We start from the raw sequence: 14,120 nt of genomic DNA, 5'->3' as shown, positions 1-14,120 counted from the left end.
AGGCAGAGTAGTGGTTCCAAGGGATGACATTGGTGTCACAGTTCTTAGAACTCAAGGTAGAAAGTACCTTTGAGCCACCAGTCCAGTTCTTTCCATTTCTAACCATCCACCCTGAAGCCCCTGACCCTGAGTATCTAGGGAGGGGTTCAGGCATCTATACTTTCAAACGTACTTAATGCATCTTGTGGGGTGGTGAGAACAGCTGGATCACAGGCATGGTGTTCTTTGAGCTGAGCTCAAGGAAGAACGGAGGGACCACTTCAGGTGAGCATTCATGGAGGTTGTGAGGTGATGTTGAGACCACAGACAGCTGGAGAGGAAAGTTTAGGGAAGAGAGAATGGTCTGTGCAGAGACCTAAGGCAGCAAAGAGGCTAGCGTGTTTATGGAACAGAAGGAAGAGCAGGGACCATGGAAAGAGAGGTAGATGGGTTTGAAGGGTCAGTGAGCAGATGACACAGCGGCCATGATGGGGATGTTGTTTTGAAGCTGAGAGCTTCAACCTCTGGCTAACTCATTGACAGCAGAGAAGTCGGAGGGCAACCATACACAGGGATACAGCATATATGAGGGTATATATGGAGGCAGATCTTGTTCACTCACAGAAGCAACTCTACCGACTAAATAGAGTAGCCCAAAGAGGGAGGGTGGTCCAGAAAATGCATCACTGCAAATATTTACCCTGAGGCTGATTCCACCTTGAGGGATGTTGGAGAGCGCACTCAGACACAAGAGAAGGTTTGGAAAAAATGACATCACTGGACACAGACTCTGACTCTATAAGCCCACAATACTAGCCCCATCACTGTCCCTGTGTAAGTGGGTGACTTCAAACTGGTTGCTTCCCCTCTCTGAGCCTGAGTTTCCAAATCATGACAGAATTAGCCTGGGTGATCACTATGGGTCCTTTTACCACAATAGTCTCCAATTCATCCATTCTCAGTCTTTATCCCAGCCCCGCATCCTCATGGCCACCATCTTAGCAGTTGGAGGCTCCATGAGAACCTGCTCTTAGTTTGGCACAAAGTCCTCTCCGTATCCATCCATTTCAAATCAAGCATCCTGGGTGACCGTTGCTTTGGAAACCTCTGTGTTCTCTCTGGACAGGGCTTATTTTCATTCGAGTCCTCTTGGACGGCTCTGGACCCAGGGCTTGTTTCCGGGGACAGGCTCCCACTCCATCACCATCGTAGAAGGGCCATCACCACCCAGCAGAATTCAGGAGACTGTACAAGACAGCAAGGATTTTGTAAGTATTTTTCTCATAGCCTATGAATGGTGGGCTTCCCCCTTAATGTCACTTCTCATGGAGACCTTCTGAAGGCTTTGGGGGCAAGAGGGAGAGGGATGGAGTAATCCAGTTAGTTACTATTTTGAATAGAGTAAATTGAGAAATAGCTTTTATTAGGAGAAGAGTCAAACTGATGAGCTATGCAGGGTCATGATGTGGTGTCCATTTATTTGCTCACACTTTTATTCAGCAAACCATTTTATTGTGCTCTACTAGGAGCAGGGTTTTGTTTTGTTTTTTGCTATGTGTATGAATTCAACAGTGAAACAAGTCACAATCCCTCTTCTAATTGTTGCACAGCTTGTTACAAAAGGCAGCCAAGTTGTCACTAATAGGTACCCAGGGGCATCAGGATCACCATCTCCACTCCACCAGCGGACCCTCTAACCTAGACCTTGGGGAGTCACCTAGAGTGGGCTTCATAGACATCAAGATGTAATACTAAAGCTAGAGAGTCAGTAGGAAGTGACTCAAGTAAAAATGAAAAGAAGAGGGAAATGATCCCGGCAGAGAGACAACCATGTGCAAAGGACCTCTAGTAAAGAGCACTGACCTGGAGTCAAGCATGACTTTTCAGACAGTAGCTCCTCCACTCATTGGCTGTGCATCTCTGGGCAAGTTGCTCTAGTTTTCTGACCTGAACTGCCCGTCTGGAAGAGAGGAGGTAACCACGTCTATCTTCAAGGTCTGTTGAGGGTAAGAGTGATAGGTGCTCTTCCAAGATCCTGTTTCCCTCTGGAAAATTCTCACTCCTGTTCCTCCCGTGACTGTCCAGGTGTCAGGACAAGATGTTTCAGCTTTGGAAACTTGTTCTCTTGTGCAGCCTGCTCGCTGGGACCTCAGCATCTCCTCTTGACAATCTTGGCAGGGATGTTCTGAGGAAGCTGAAATCTGGTCTTGAGAAAGGACCTGACACTTTTGACAGTACACTTGAAAGTGAGTCAATAACAGATGATCTGTGACACCTGGGAGCTTGCCACCTACATCCTATGCCTGTGTCAGCAAAGGCTGCCAGCAGGGGCTGCTCCTCATGGGTGGTTTACTGACAGGTGGCTAATTGGCTCATGGTTCATTTATTTATTTATTATTTTTCTAGAAACAAGCAATACTTAACTGTGTTTAACTTTTCACCTTATATCATGGTTAACTTTTCTAATATATTCATAGGATAAATTCCTAAAAGTGACATTTTATAAGTTCAAATGGTATGCACGATGTAAATTATAGCAGACATTGACAAATAATCCCCTATGTTAAAATTTCGTCCAATAGAGTGTGAGAGTACCTTTTTTCCTACTTCTTTGACAATACTTGTCCGGACAACGGATTGTTTTGCCAGTCTCACAGATGACTGGGTTATAAATCACTTCAGCATTTGTTTAATTAGGACATTCACTCATTTATTGATATTTTATTATCCATTTATGTAAGTTAACTTAAATATCTTATTTAAATTAGTAGCATATTTTTCTGTTGGGTCATTCAATTTTCTTAGGAATTTGTATTGACTAATTGGAAAAGGATTCCCACCTAGCCTAGGTAGCTTTAAAATTACCTACCTTTCTAGTTAATCATATCACCTTGTAATTCAGATTCCTTGAAAGAACTTGGCCTTCTTTTCATTTTCTGGAAACATTACCAGCACACTGACAAATGTGCTTTATAGGAGAAACTAATTTCCATAAATGACTGCACTTCAAACCTTTCCAGGGCTTAGGCAACCTTAAAGATACAGAAGGGACCCACTTTCCAATATCATTGCTGGTGAAACAGCTCAGAAGCACACGTGCTTGAATTCAGGTCACCTAGTAAGTTACATGACCAGCTGTAGTTTCCATCTCTGTTTTCATTGTTCTAATTAGGTAGATATTGTCCATGGCAGAGCCACGTTGCGCTACTATTGTTATGTATCTTTTCTTGTAGTTTTTTGTTTTCCCGTGAGCTAGCTGTCACCCTGTAGTTTCTCATTTGAATTATTTTCTACATGTATATTCTGAACTCTTTCCACAGGTGCCATTCTACATCTGCCATGTCACTTCCTCTATCAAATCCCTCTTTTCTCTGAAAGAAACCCCATTAAGTCACTTTGTCCTCCTGCTCCTAAATGAAGTACTGCTTTCTAGGCCTGCTGCAAAGATACAATATCCAGAGACTCCTACCTGCCACTGTAATGATTTGGAGTTTTATGTTCCCTTTGATTCTAGATTTTCCTTTTCTTATTTTTTTCTAAGTTTATTTTGTTTATGTGAGCAACTCATTAATGCTTCTCTATTAGAAACTGATGTGTAATCAATATCTATTGCCTTCTCAGTGGACTGATTGCTTTGTTGATGAATGATGGATATATATTAGCGTGAAGGCAGCATACAAGGAACAAGGCCTCCTAGCTGTGTGACTTTGGCCCATTTCTTAATCATTTGACCCTTTGCGTCCTCATTTGAAAGGAGAAATAATAGTAATAGCTACTTTATGGAGGTGCCATAAAGATGAAGTGAAATAGCATAGGCAAATAGCCTCATCAAGAACCGTGTGCCTAGGAGCTGCTTCCTAAGTTGTGCACCACACTAAATGGAGACTGTTTTTGCAGCTATCTTTCAGAAACTGAAGGCTGTTTTTGAAGACTCTCCAGGAAACCAATACTTCAGAGGAGTTCCAGGAGAAGGTCCAGGAAGCAGAGAACTTGTTGAAACAACTCGTTTCTGGAATTTTTCAAGTAGTGAACAGGCTTACAGGGTGAGTTGATGCTTCATGTTGAAGATTTTAATACATCTCTTTGGGGACGTAAGTTTAATATCAAAGAAATAAAGATGAATGAACCTTGTGTGTTCTTGCAGGGCAGAAGTGAGGCCAACTCTGCCAGAGCCTGGGAAAATTAATCAGGGCTGCAGGGCCTGTCTGGTATCTCATGAGTTGGGGCTTTTTCCTTCTATGATTTCAGGGTCAGAATGAAGGTTCTCTTCACCTTTACTGCTACCTATTTGCTTGTGCCGAAGGACTGATGCTAAAGCTGAAACTTCAATACTTTGGCCACCTCATGCGATGAGTTGACTCACTGGAAAAGACTCTGATGCTGGGAAAGGTTGGGGGCGGGAGGAGAAGGCCACAACAGAGAATGAGATGGCTGGATGGCATCACCAACTCTGTGGACATGAGTTTGAGTGAACTTCGGGAGTTGGTGATGGACAGGGAGGCCTGGCGTGCTGTGATTCATGGGGTCGCGGAGAGTCGGACACGACTGAGCGACTGAACTGAACTGAACTGAACTGAAAGGCCCATCCCAAAGGAATAAGATGTTTCTTCCCTAAAAAACCTGAGTATAAAAGTCTGAATGGCCTCAGGAGAGAGAAAACTAGAGTTCACACCACATTAGGTGGCTCCACACGTGAAGTCTGGGAGTCAAGAAGTTCTGGGTTCAAATTCTTGCTCTGCATAAAACAGAATGAAATAATCCCATCTGCAGCCACATGGATGGATGTAGAGATAAGCGTACTAAGTCAAGAAAGTAGAAGAAAGTAGGAAGCAAATATCATATTATACTATTTATATGTGGAATCTAAAATATAAAACAAATGAACTAATGCAAAACAGAAACAGACTTATGGATGTAAAAAGCAAATTCATTGTTACCTAACAGGAAAGCAGTATGGGGGATAAATAGAAGTTTGGCATTAATATATTCACAACGATATATATAAAATAGACTGCCAACATGGGCCTACTATATAGCACATGGAACTATGCTCGATATTTTGTAATAACCCATAAATGAAAGAATTTGAAATAAAAATACCTCTGTATCTGTATATCTATACCTACATCTATATCTATATATCTGAACCTTTTTACTGCACGCCTGAAGCTAACACAACCTTGTAAAGCAACCATGCACGTGTGCATGATCAGTCACTCAGTCCTGTCCTGCTTTCAACACAATGGACTGTAGCCTGCCAGTCTCCTGCCCATGGATTCTCCATGTCAGAACACTGGAGTGGGTTGCCATGCCCTCCTCCAAGGCATCTTCCCAACCCAAAGATCAAACCCACTTCTCTTATGTCTCCTGCGTTGGCAGACGGGTTCTTTACCACCAGTGCCACCTGGGAAGCCCAAATCAACTGTATTTCCATTAAAAAAAAAAATGCTGGCTCTCGCAAATATTCACCTTTGGAGTCTTGAGGGAAATCACAGCTGTCTGATCCTCAGTCTGCCATGCCATCCAGTGGAGAGAATCCAACCCCTGAGCATGGCTCTCATGAGACCAAAGCAGGCAAGGTCCACGAGGCTCAATTGCTCAGCACAACTCTGGCATAGAGAAGAGCCCAGCAGTGCCTGCCAAGAGGAATGATAAGGGTGAATGGTGGTTTTTACACAGGGTGAATATCAGTCACCTGCACAACCTGGATATCACATTCAAAGTGACTCCTGATGGCAAAGGCATTAACGTGAGGGTCCCCATCACTGCTGAAGTCAACGTGACCCTGTGAGTATGAATTAGAATCTGAGGTTTGGGCGAGGCAGTGTTGTATGGCCAGTAATTCTCCAATCTGAAATCAGGCACTTTTCCACACTGCTGCCTTAGTCTCCCAATCTATAAAATAACGAGGCCTTTGCAACTCCGAAATCTGAACCTTTATAATGTTCTAAGAAACATCATCCGTAATCAAATCTCTTTTTTAAAAAATCCTACATGAAATACATTTCTAAAATCATAACACTTATCTAATTATAAAACTTGAGAAAACATGAACATTTATAACTCTTTGGTAAAGTTTCCTCCAGCATCATTTCCTCTCTCAAGATTCTCTTTAAATGGAAGTGACAAGTATGGGCCATATAGTAGTGTACAGTATGTAATGAAGACCATGTGAAAATTGTATGGAAAATATAATATCTAAGTATTTTAATTTCTTTGAAGATACAAAGAGATCGTAAAATGAGGATGTGTGGGAGTCTTTATAAATTAAAGTGCATATGACTTCCTCATTCATTGTTTATGAGATCGTGAGAGAGTTATATAACTTCTCTATGCCATGTTTCCTCATCCAGAAAACAGAGATGACAATATTCTCTCATGGTGTTGCTATTGAGATTCAATGGATTAATCCAGGTAAAATACTTTTTTTGAAATTTCTAATGTAGCATTTTGCTTAAGAAATGTTAGCTCATTTTTATTTTAATCATCAGAGTGGTACTCCATAGAAATGTCACATGAGCCAAACCCTTGTGTTCAGGAGAAGAAACTCCTAATGTAAGAATATAGCGTCCATAAAGAATACAGACAGTGTTGACATTGTCCATTTGTTGTTCAGTCACTAAGTTCTGTACGACTCTTTGCAGCTGCAGACTGCAGCACGCCAGGCTTCCCTGGCCTCGTTCATAGACATCCATATAATGCCCACACAAGAGAAAGACTAAAGCGGGCAATGTGAAGAGACTTCTCCAACTCTGTTAACTGTGAACCTGTTTCTCTGCAGCCCTGTGTTGGGTGAGTTTGTCGGCTTGGCCTTCAACTGGGTCCCCAGATATAGCGTCAGCGTTGAAACGGATAGAGACCGTGGTGTCTCTGAGGTGGTCGTGGATGAACGCAGGAACGATCAACACAGCATCTCCCTCACCGTGCCGGGCAGGTCAGGTCCACACATCTTAGCAGAGCGGTGATCTCGGAGGAGTTGGATCCCAAAATTTTAGCCCTCCTCCTTACCCAGGAGGGAGCAGAGTATGGTAAAGAAGAGATCAGATTCTGAAGTCAAGCTCACTTTGCCACTAACTTGTGGTTTTGTAATCAATGTAGACTCTAGAAGCTTCTGTTTTCACATCTGTAAACAGAGGATGGTAATAATACCTAATTCATAGCCTCCTGTGTTGGCCAAATGAGAAAATCAAGTGTTTCGCATACAGCCTGGGACAGACTAAGCTCTCAGGTAATGATAACATCCACGCTGACTTTCCGTCTCTTGGTTTTTCCCCTTACTGATATAGGAGTGTTGACCTCTCCAACCATAACTGTGAATTGCTGTCTCCACTTCAACTTCATGTGTCTTTACTTCATGCTTTTTAAAACTCTGTTGTTAGATGCCTGCACATTTAACATTGTTATGTCTACTCAAGGTACTGACCCTTCTCATATTACACAATGTCCCTCAACAATAATAATGATAGTAATACTAATTCACTGTGTTTACCTTCTTGCCTCTAGTTAGGAGGGCCAAGAGGAATAGTAAATCCTTACCATGGGCTATAATTTCAGATTATCCTCAAATCATCCTCTTCCCACTGAGAAATTCTCAAAATGAGATCTTGAAAACTTAAACATCTCTATCTACATCACTGATCTCTGGTAACCCACCAAATCTACATCTTAAACACTCTGCTTCAAAGAGCATTTTTAGCTTAGGGAAGGGGATGGAAGGAGAAAGCTGATCCTGGTCACGGCTGGGAGAGGAGAAAAGGTCTGGAAGCTGAAGGTTGGGGAAGGTTGGCCTTGGCAAGGAACAAGGCTGAGCCATGAGCAGAGGTCCGTGAATCCTGCCTCAACAAGGGATCTGACCACAGGCTGCCTAGACACTCCCCAAAATAAAGATGGGCTCTGCAGCCTACCATCACTTGGAAAGACAGCTGTAAGTCCAAATGCCTGAGCCATGCTGGACGCTGCCTAGCCTATAGCGCCAGGGTATCATCCTGCCTTCTGGGTCTCAGCGTCTGTATCTGTCAAAAGGCATCCCACTCTGTTGCTCCAAACACTGGTGGCTTTTCCGTCCACTTTAGGTGGAATCTCAGGCCCTCTGAGGGCCATCTGGCTCTATCTGATCTGGATCCACACCTTGCCCACTTTGCCCTAGACCTGCTAGCTTTTGCTCTGTGACTCAGACAAACTCCTTCCACTCATGCCCCGTGCACGGGCTGCTCAGGCACCTGAGACACCTTTCCTGCATCCCATGTCCACGTTTGTCTCCTCATTTAGGAACTAAAGCAAGGTTCCTCCTCTTCTCTCGCTTAAGATTCTCCTCTTGCCCTTCTGAATACCTGTCACAAGTTGTCACTATGGATTCATTTGTATGTTTGCTTCATTTACTCCCTCAGCCAAAAATGTGTGGAGCATCTGCTCCAGGCCACAGACACCTTTCTGAACTCTGGAGAATTTACTGGTGACTGAGGGCAGGGAGCTTGCTCTTGTGGGGCTTAGTCTCTGGAGGGAAAAGCAGACAGGCAAGCATTCAGTCCAGCAGTAAAGAGCCTGCAAGAAATGTTAGACTGCAATCATCCCTGTGCAGAACAGCACACCTAACCTAGTGCTATGACACAAAGCCCTCCCTTAGGCAAGCAGTCACGAGGGCTGCCCTGAGGAGGTGACAATTATGCTGAGAGCCTAAGGTGGGAAGGAGCCAGGCTTAGGAATATGTGTTAACACTGGGTTGGCCAAAAAGTCTTTGGGACTTTTCCATAAGCTGTTACAGAGAACTCCAAATGAACCTTTTAGCCAATATTTAGCCAATATTTTAGATACCACGTTAGGAGCCGCTTGTTCTTTGTTCATCACTGTGTCCCCAGTCGGCCGTGGTTCCAGGCACATAGATCAGTTCAGTTCAGTTCAGTCACTCAGTCGTGTCCGACTCTGCAGCCCCATGAATCACAGCACGCCAGGCCTCCCTGTCCAGCACCAAATCCCAGAGTTCATTCAAACTCATGTCCATCGGGTCGGTGATGCCATCCAGCCATCTCATCCTCTGTCATCCCCTTCTCCTCCTGCCCCCAATCCCTCCCAGCATCAGAGTCTTTTCCAGTGAGTCAACTCTTTGCATGAGGTGGCCAAAGTATTGGAGTTTCAGCTTTAGCATCAGTCCTTCCAATGAACACCCAGGATTGATCTCCTTTAGATTGGACTGGTTGGATCTCCTTGCAGTCCAAGGGACTCTCAAGAGTCTTCTCCAGCACCACAGTTCAAAAGCATCAATTCTTCGGCGATCAGCTTTCTTCACAGTCCAACTCTCACATCCATACATGACCACGGGAAAAACCATAGCCTTGACTAGACGGACCTTGGCTGGCAAAGTAATGTCTCTGCTTTTTAATATACTATCTAGGTTGGTCATAACTTTCCTTCCAAGGAGTAAGCATCTTTTAATTTCATAGCTGCAAACATAGTTGGTGTTGTCTAAATATGTGTTGACAAATGAATGAAAGGATGACTAAATGGATGGATGGAAGAATGGATGGATGGATGGAAGAATGAGGTCTTAGGGTTGTGATGAGACTCTCATGAGATATTGGTGTGGGCTGCTGGTCAACAATGGGGTTCTAAGTGATGATCGCCCTGGAAAGAGGCTCAAGTCACCTGACTGCAAGGTGCTCCACCATCTTCCACCCTCTTCCCACTGCTCCTGCTTGGGTGCTTTGCCAACTTCACCGAGCTTTATCTGTTTCCTCTCTTTTCCAGGTGCATTGAACTGCTCAACGAGGTTGTAGAATTTGCGATCAACCTCACGAATGAAGTATTATCCCTGGTAACACACTGTGAGGTGAATGCTCCACTCCTGGGGTTGCAGAGCCAGGCCAGGTGGGGACAGGGGTGACTTTCCCAGGGTAGGCTGCACTCTCTGGACACTTCCCTTTCTGGGGGCTAACTTCCCTTTGGGCTGTGAGTTGCTACCTGCCGCCTTTTTTCAACCTGACCTGGGAGGAAGTGCAGGGGCCCAACATCAGCTGAAATCACTGGATCCCACACTTGAACCATTTATAATACCCATGGACTGCCAGTAGGTCTTTGAGATAATGTTTTGCTTCATTAAAGACAAATTTAATTCATTTAAAGTAAAAAATCTACATATAATACTTCAGATTCATGTGTTTCATCTAAAAAGCCATATGTACCATGTACGCAAAATCCCAAAGGTTCCATATTAGTCACTCTGGAAGGAGGCTGGGAAACTGGCTTTATTAAAGGAAAAATGCTTCATGTTGTTCTGTGATTTACTGAACTTGAGTCATGCTCAAAGTATGGTCTTCAGACCAGTAGCACTGACCTCCCATGGACACTCATGAGAAATGTAGACTTTTAGGTACTACTCCAGACCTGCTGCTCAATAATTCGGATTTTAAAAACCTTCTCAGGGAATTGTAGGCACACACAATTGTGAAAACCATTTCTCTATAGTTCTCAGGGCCCCATTTAACTCTATAAAGTTTCAGAGTCCAGAGGTCAATGTTTCTAAGGGCATAGCGTTCTGGAATGTTAAAAGTCTTGATTCTTTAAGGTTCTAGAATTCTAATGTTCTGAGGTTTTAGGATCCTAGTGTCCTCTGGCTCTCAGATTTGGACCCTCTAAGTTTCCACTGTTCTAGAATCCTAGGGTCAGAAGTCCTGAGGCCCCAGTACTGAGCATCTCTGTGGGCGGCGGGCAGTATGCTCACATCAGGTAATAACCAGTCCTCTTCCTTCTCCCTCTCCCCTCTCCCTCCTCCCTCCTGACCTCTTTCCTTCCTTCCCTCTCTCCATTTCTCTGTGTGTGTGTCTCTCGTTACCTCCTTGTGACCCTTAGCTTTGCCCAGTATCCGCAGTTTCCTTGAAAGCCTGGATGCGGAGTATGTTAAGAAGCTCATTGGTAAGTCACAGCCTGGGGAAGTGGGGAGGGGGCTCCCTCTGCAGCCTCAGAGCAGGGCGCACGCCACTTTATGCCTGCAGCACTGGCAGGTCTGGTCAGGGGACCCTGCAGGGCTGAGGACCCTTCACCCTGAGCAAGTCTGGAGAGTGTGGCTGGGGGTGGTCCCTGCAGACTGATGGCCTCTGTGGTCCTCTGAGAGTTTCTACTGCTCCTCCTGTCAAAGTGATGGAACCTGCTGCCCAGAATGATGTGAGAAAGAGGACGGGCCAGATCTGGGTTCAAATGCTGGACTGGCTACTTGGCAACTGTGGAGTCATCAACTGGCTCCACCTCTCTGAGTCTTGGGTCCCTCCCAGATGAAAGGAGATTGTAAACGCTGCCGAGCTGATGAGTGGTTTTAAAGAAAAAGCAGAAAAAGCCTACTATTCAGTAGGCATTGTTAAGAAACATGTCCCTTCCCTTTCCCTCCTTATGGGGAACAGTGGCTTTACCTCCAGCCCCAGGGCACTTTCCTTGACCTGGGTTTCTGGCCTGGCTGGGGTTGCTGGGGCTCTGGGTAGCAGAAGCAGGGTGAGAAACAGTGTCAGGGACCTGAAGACAGTCCTTCTAGAAAATAGTCAAAGGCCCCGGTCCCAGAGCGATCACTCCGTGCTTCACTGCACCATTTCCTTTGACCCTTGCAAGGATCCTGTGGGGTGAGTAGTGGCGTCATACCCATTTTTCAGAAGAACTAACGGGGGCACGGAGAGATGGAGTGACAGGCCCATGGCTGTCAGCTGCCCGGCTGGAGGGGGGACGGCAGCCACTGGTGCCCGACTTCTGTCCAACTCTCCAGAGCGGGAGTTAAGAACTGCTACTTCTTTCAGATGAACTTCAGGAAACCCAACAGGGAAAGTGAAGAGCACAGAGAAGGAAAACGACTGCGATGCCCATCTGCTGGTGAGGGCTGTGCTCAGGACCCGGGGCTGAGAGAGGATGAGACCCCCCCACACGCACAGGGGCCAGAAGAGAAGCAGAAACAAGCTTGGCTTCTCTTCTTTCTCTAGCGGCAGACTGAGCCCAGATCTTGGTCATAGACCGAGTCCAGACCCTTAATCACACACCCAGACTGCACCTCATTCTGCTCCTTAACTGAGCCCAAAATAGTCAGACTGAGCTTTGACCCCAGTAGTTGACTGAGCCCTGGCACTGGTCACAGATAGAGACCCAACCTACATCTCAGTCTGATCCATGATCCTGATCATATTCTGAGCCCTGTACCCTTTCTCCTCTGGGCCCTGATCAGTCTTTTCACATCAACCATTGTTGCTAAGGTGAGGAGCTGGGGGTGAGGGGATGAGGAGGGCTCAGTGCCAGGTGCAGAGGGAGACCCCAAACCACTGGTGCCAGTCCCTCCCTGAGCCTCAGAGCTCACAGGATTTAGGGGAAGTACTCCTGCAACCATGTCTGGTGAACTCAGGAGCTGGTAAGAGCCCCGGGGTGTCCATGCATCACACTGGGGTCTCCTTCCAGATTGGTTCCCGGGGATGGGACTGAATCTCTGTACCGTCTCCCTCTGGGACAGTCAGTGCTGCCAGCATCCCCCAGGAGTGACAACTGAGCCCAGTCAAAGGACACGTCTCAGATACTCCTCCTCAAGTTCAGGACACCCTATGCTCGTCACCCTTCACCCCAGCAATAAAAAGCCATTTCTGCACCTCCTGTGTGGTCCGTTGCATTCCTTCCATTGGGATTTCAGGGAAGATGAAGTATGGGAAACCAGGGCAGCAGAGACCTGAATCCAGCACTGGAAGGGAATCTGGGGATTATCCAGCCCCACCTCCTTGTCTTACAAACATGAAAACTGAGGACCAGGATGGGCAAGAAAGTGCCCTGAGCTCGTGTAGAGACAGCCTCACTCTGCTTCTGCTAACTCCACCACCATGCTGGAGAGTTGTCTTCGCCAGCACACCTGACCTCATGACTTCCTGACAGCACCTTTCTGCCAGGAGACACCGCTCTTGTTCCCATTGTACAGATTAGGAAACTGAGGCTCATGGAGGACAAGTGACTCATCAAGTAGCAGGGTAGTTCCAGGGTAGCCACTGGCAGGACTAGGACTTAAACCCGCATCTATGGGACTGATGGCTCAGAGAGCTGACATCCCATCTCCCAGTACTCAGCCCCCTCTCCTCGGGCCTCAGCAGGTCCCACTGTCCTGTCCTTGGTCTCTTCTGCTCAGGACTGATGAGGTCTTCTCGTGGCCCTTCTGTCTCTGCAACATGTAAGCACTGTTTCCCTTTTGCCTTGCAGTGGGGAGCACAGCACCCCTCCCTCACAGCTGTGTCCCCTCTGCTGAGGGCTGACCCAGGCTATCACTTCAGTGACCCCGGGCCTCTGCTCTCCAGGAGGCTGTCTCACTTTCCTGCCAAGAGGCCCAGGGAACATTTGCCCATTTTGCCAAGGAGCCATCTCAGTGCTGTGTGCAAGTCTGTGAGAGAAGAACCACTGTCGTCCTCATGGGAGGCTCGGGTTAAGAGAAGCCAGGGTCACACAGAGGCCTGCATGAGCGGCTGTTTCTTCAAAGGCCTTCTGTCTGAAGGATGCCCCACAAGGTCAAGTAACCCCAAGGGGCCCTTCAGTCCCTGGGGCCACATGGGGGCCTTGGACCGGCTCTCCTGAGCTCTCCCAAGAGGACCTCAGTTCAGGCTGTGCTGGGGATGCTGACACAGCGTGAGGTGAGAAGCTGGACAGAGCTGAGCTTGACTTGGCCTCTGCCCTTTGCCAGCTGTGATCTCAGGCAACTTACAAGAATCACAGTTCTCTCACCTGGCCCCATGGAGTTAAAAGCAAAACCTCTCCGTTGACGGTCATGATGATTAAATGAGTCAATGTGTGTAAAATGCTTAACCAGAGTCTGACACTGGCGAGCACAAGATGAATGTCAGCCTATGCACACTGGAATTACTGTCAAATGGTGTTGAGAAATCCCATATTCAATATTTATACACTGTATATCAATTCTGATTTCCACTGAGTGACGCCGTGAATGGTCTTTGGAGGAGGTGTGGCAACTGAGTCTCAGAAAGGTGAAGTGACTTCCCCAGGGCCACACAGCTGGTCAGAGGCAAAGCTGGATTCCATTTGAAGTCAGTCTCCTGCAGAGCTGGTTCTTCCCCTGCTGGCCATAGCAAAGGGATGAGAGCTTTCCTCTTTGTCTATATTTTGTCACAATCCCAACTCCCACAACAGTGCAC

The 14,120-nt window shown here is 46.3% G+C and overlaps 1 protein-coding gene across 1 annotated transcript; it reads left to right on the top strand.

The window, feature by feature from the left end:
* The first annotated feature begins 215 nt into the window (after window positions 1-215).
* On the top strand, window positions 216-12,477 carry LOC148775363 (short palate, lung and nasal epithelium carcinoma-associated protein 2A-like). Its single transcript, XM_088843632.1, has 8 exons — window positions 216-264; window positions 3,935-4,022; window positions 5,659-5,766; window positions 6,761-6,913; window positions 9,721-9,787; window positions 10,625-10,698; window positions 10,841-10,884; window positions 12,449-12,477. The coding sequence occupies exons 1-8, from the start codon at window positions 216-218 to the stop codon at window positions 12,475-12,477; spliced, it is 612 nt and encodes a 203-aa protein (XP_088699758.1).
* The last annotated feature ends 1,643 nt before the right edge of the window (window positions 12,478-14,120 follow it).

The sequence above is a fragment of the Moschus berezovskii genome, chromosome 15, assembly GCF_049115385.1.
Source record: "Moschus berezovskii isolate FMDL1 chromosome 15, NW_MosBer_1.0, whole genome shotgun sequence".
NCBI lineage: Eukaryota > Metazoa > Chordata > Mammalia > Artiodactyla > Moschidae > Moschus > Moschus berezovskii.
Note: the sequence above shows the minus strand (reverse complement) of the source record. Positions and strands in the feature narration are given on the sequence as shown.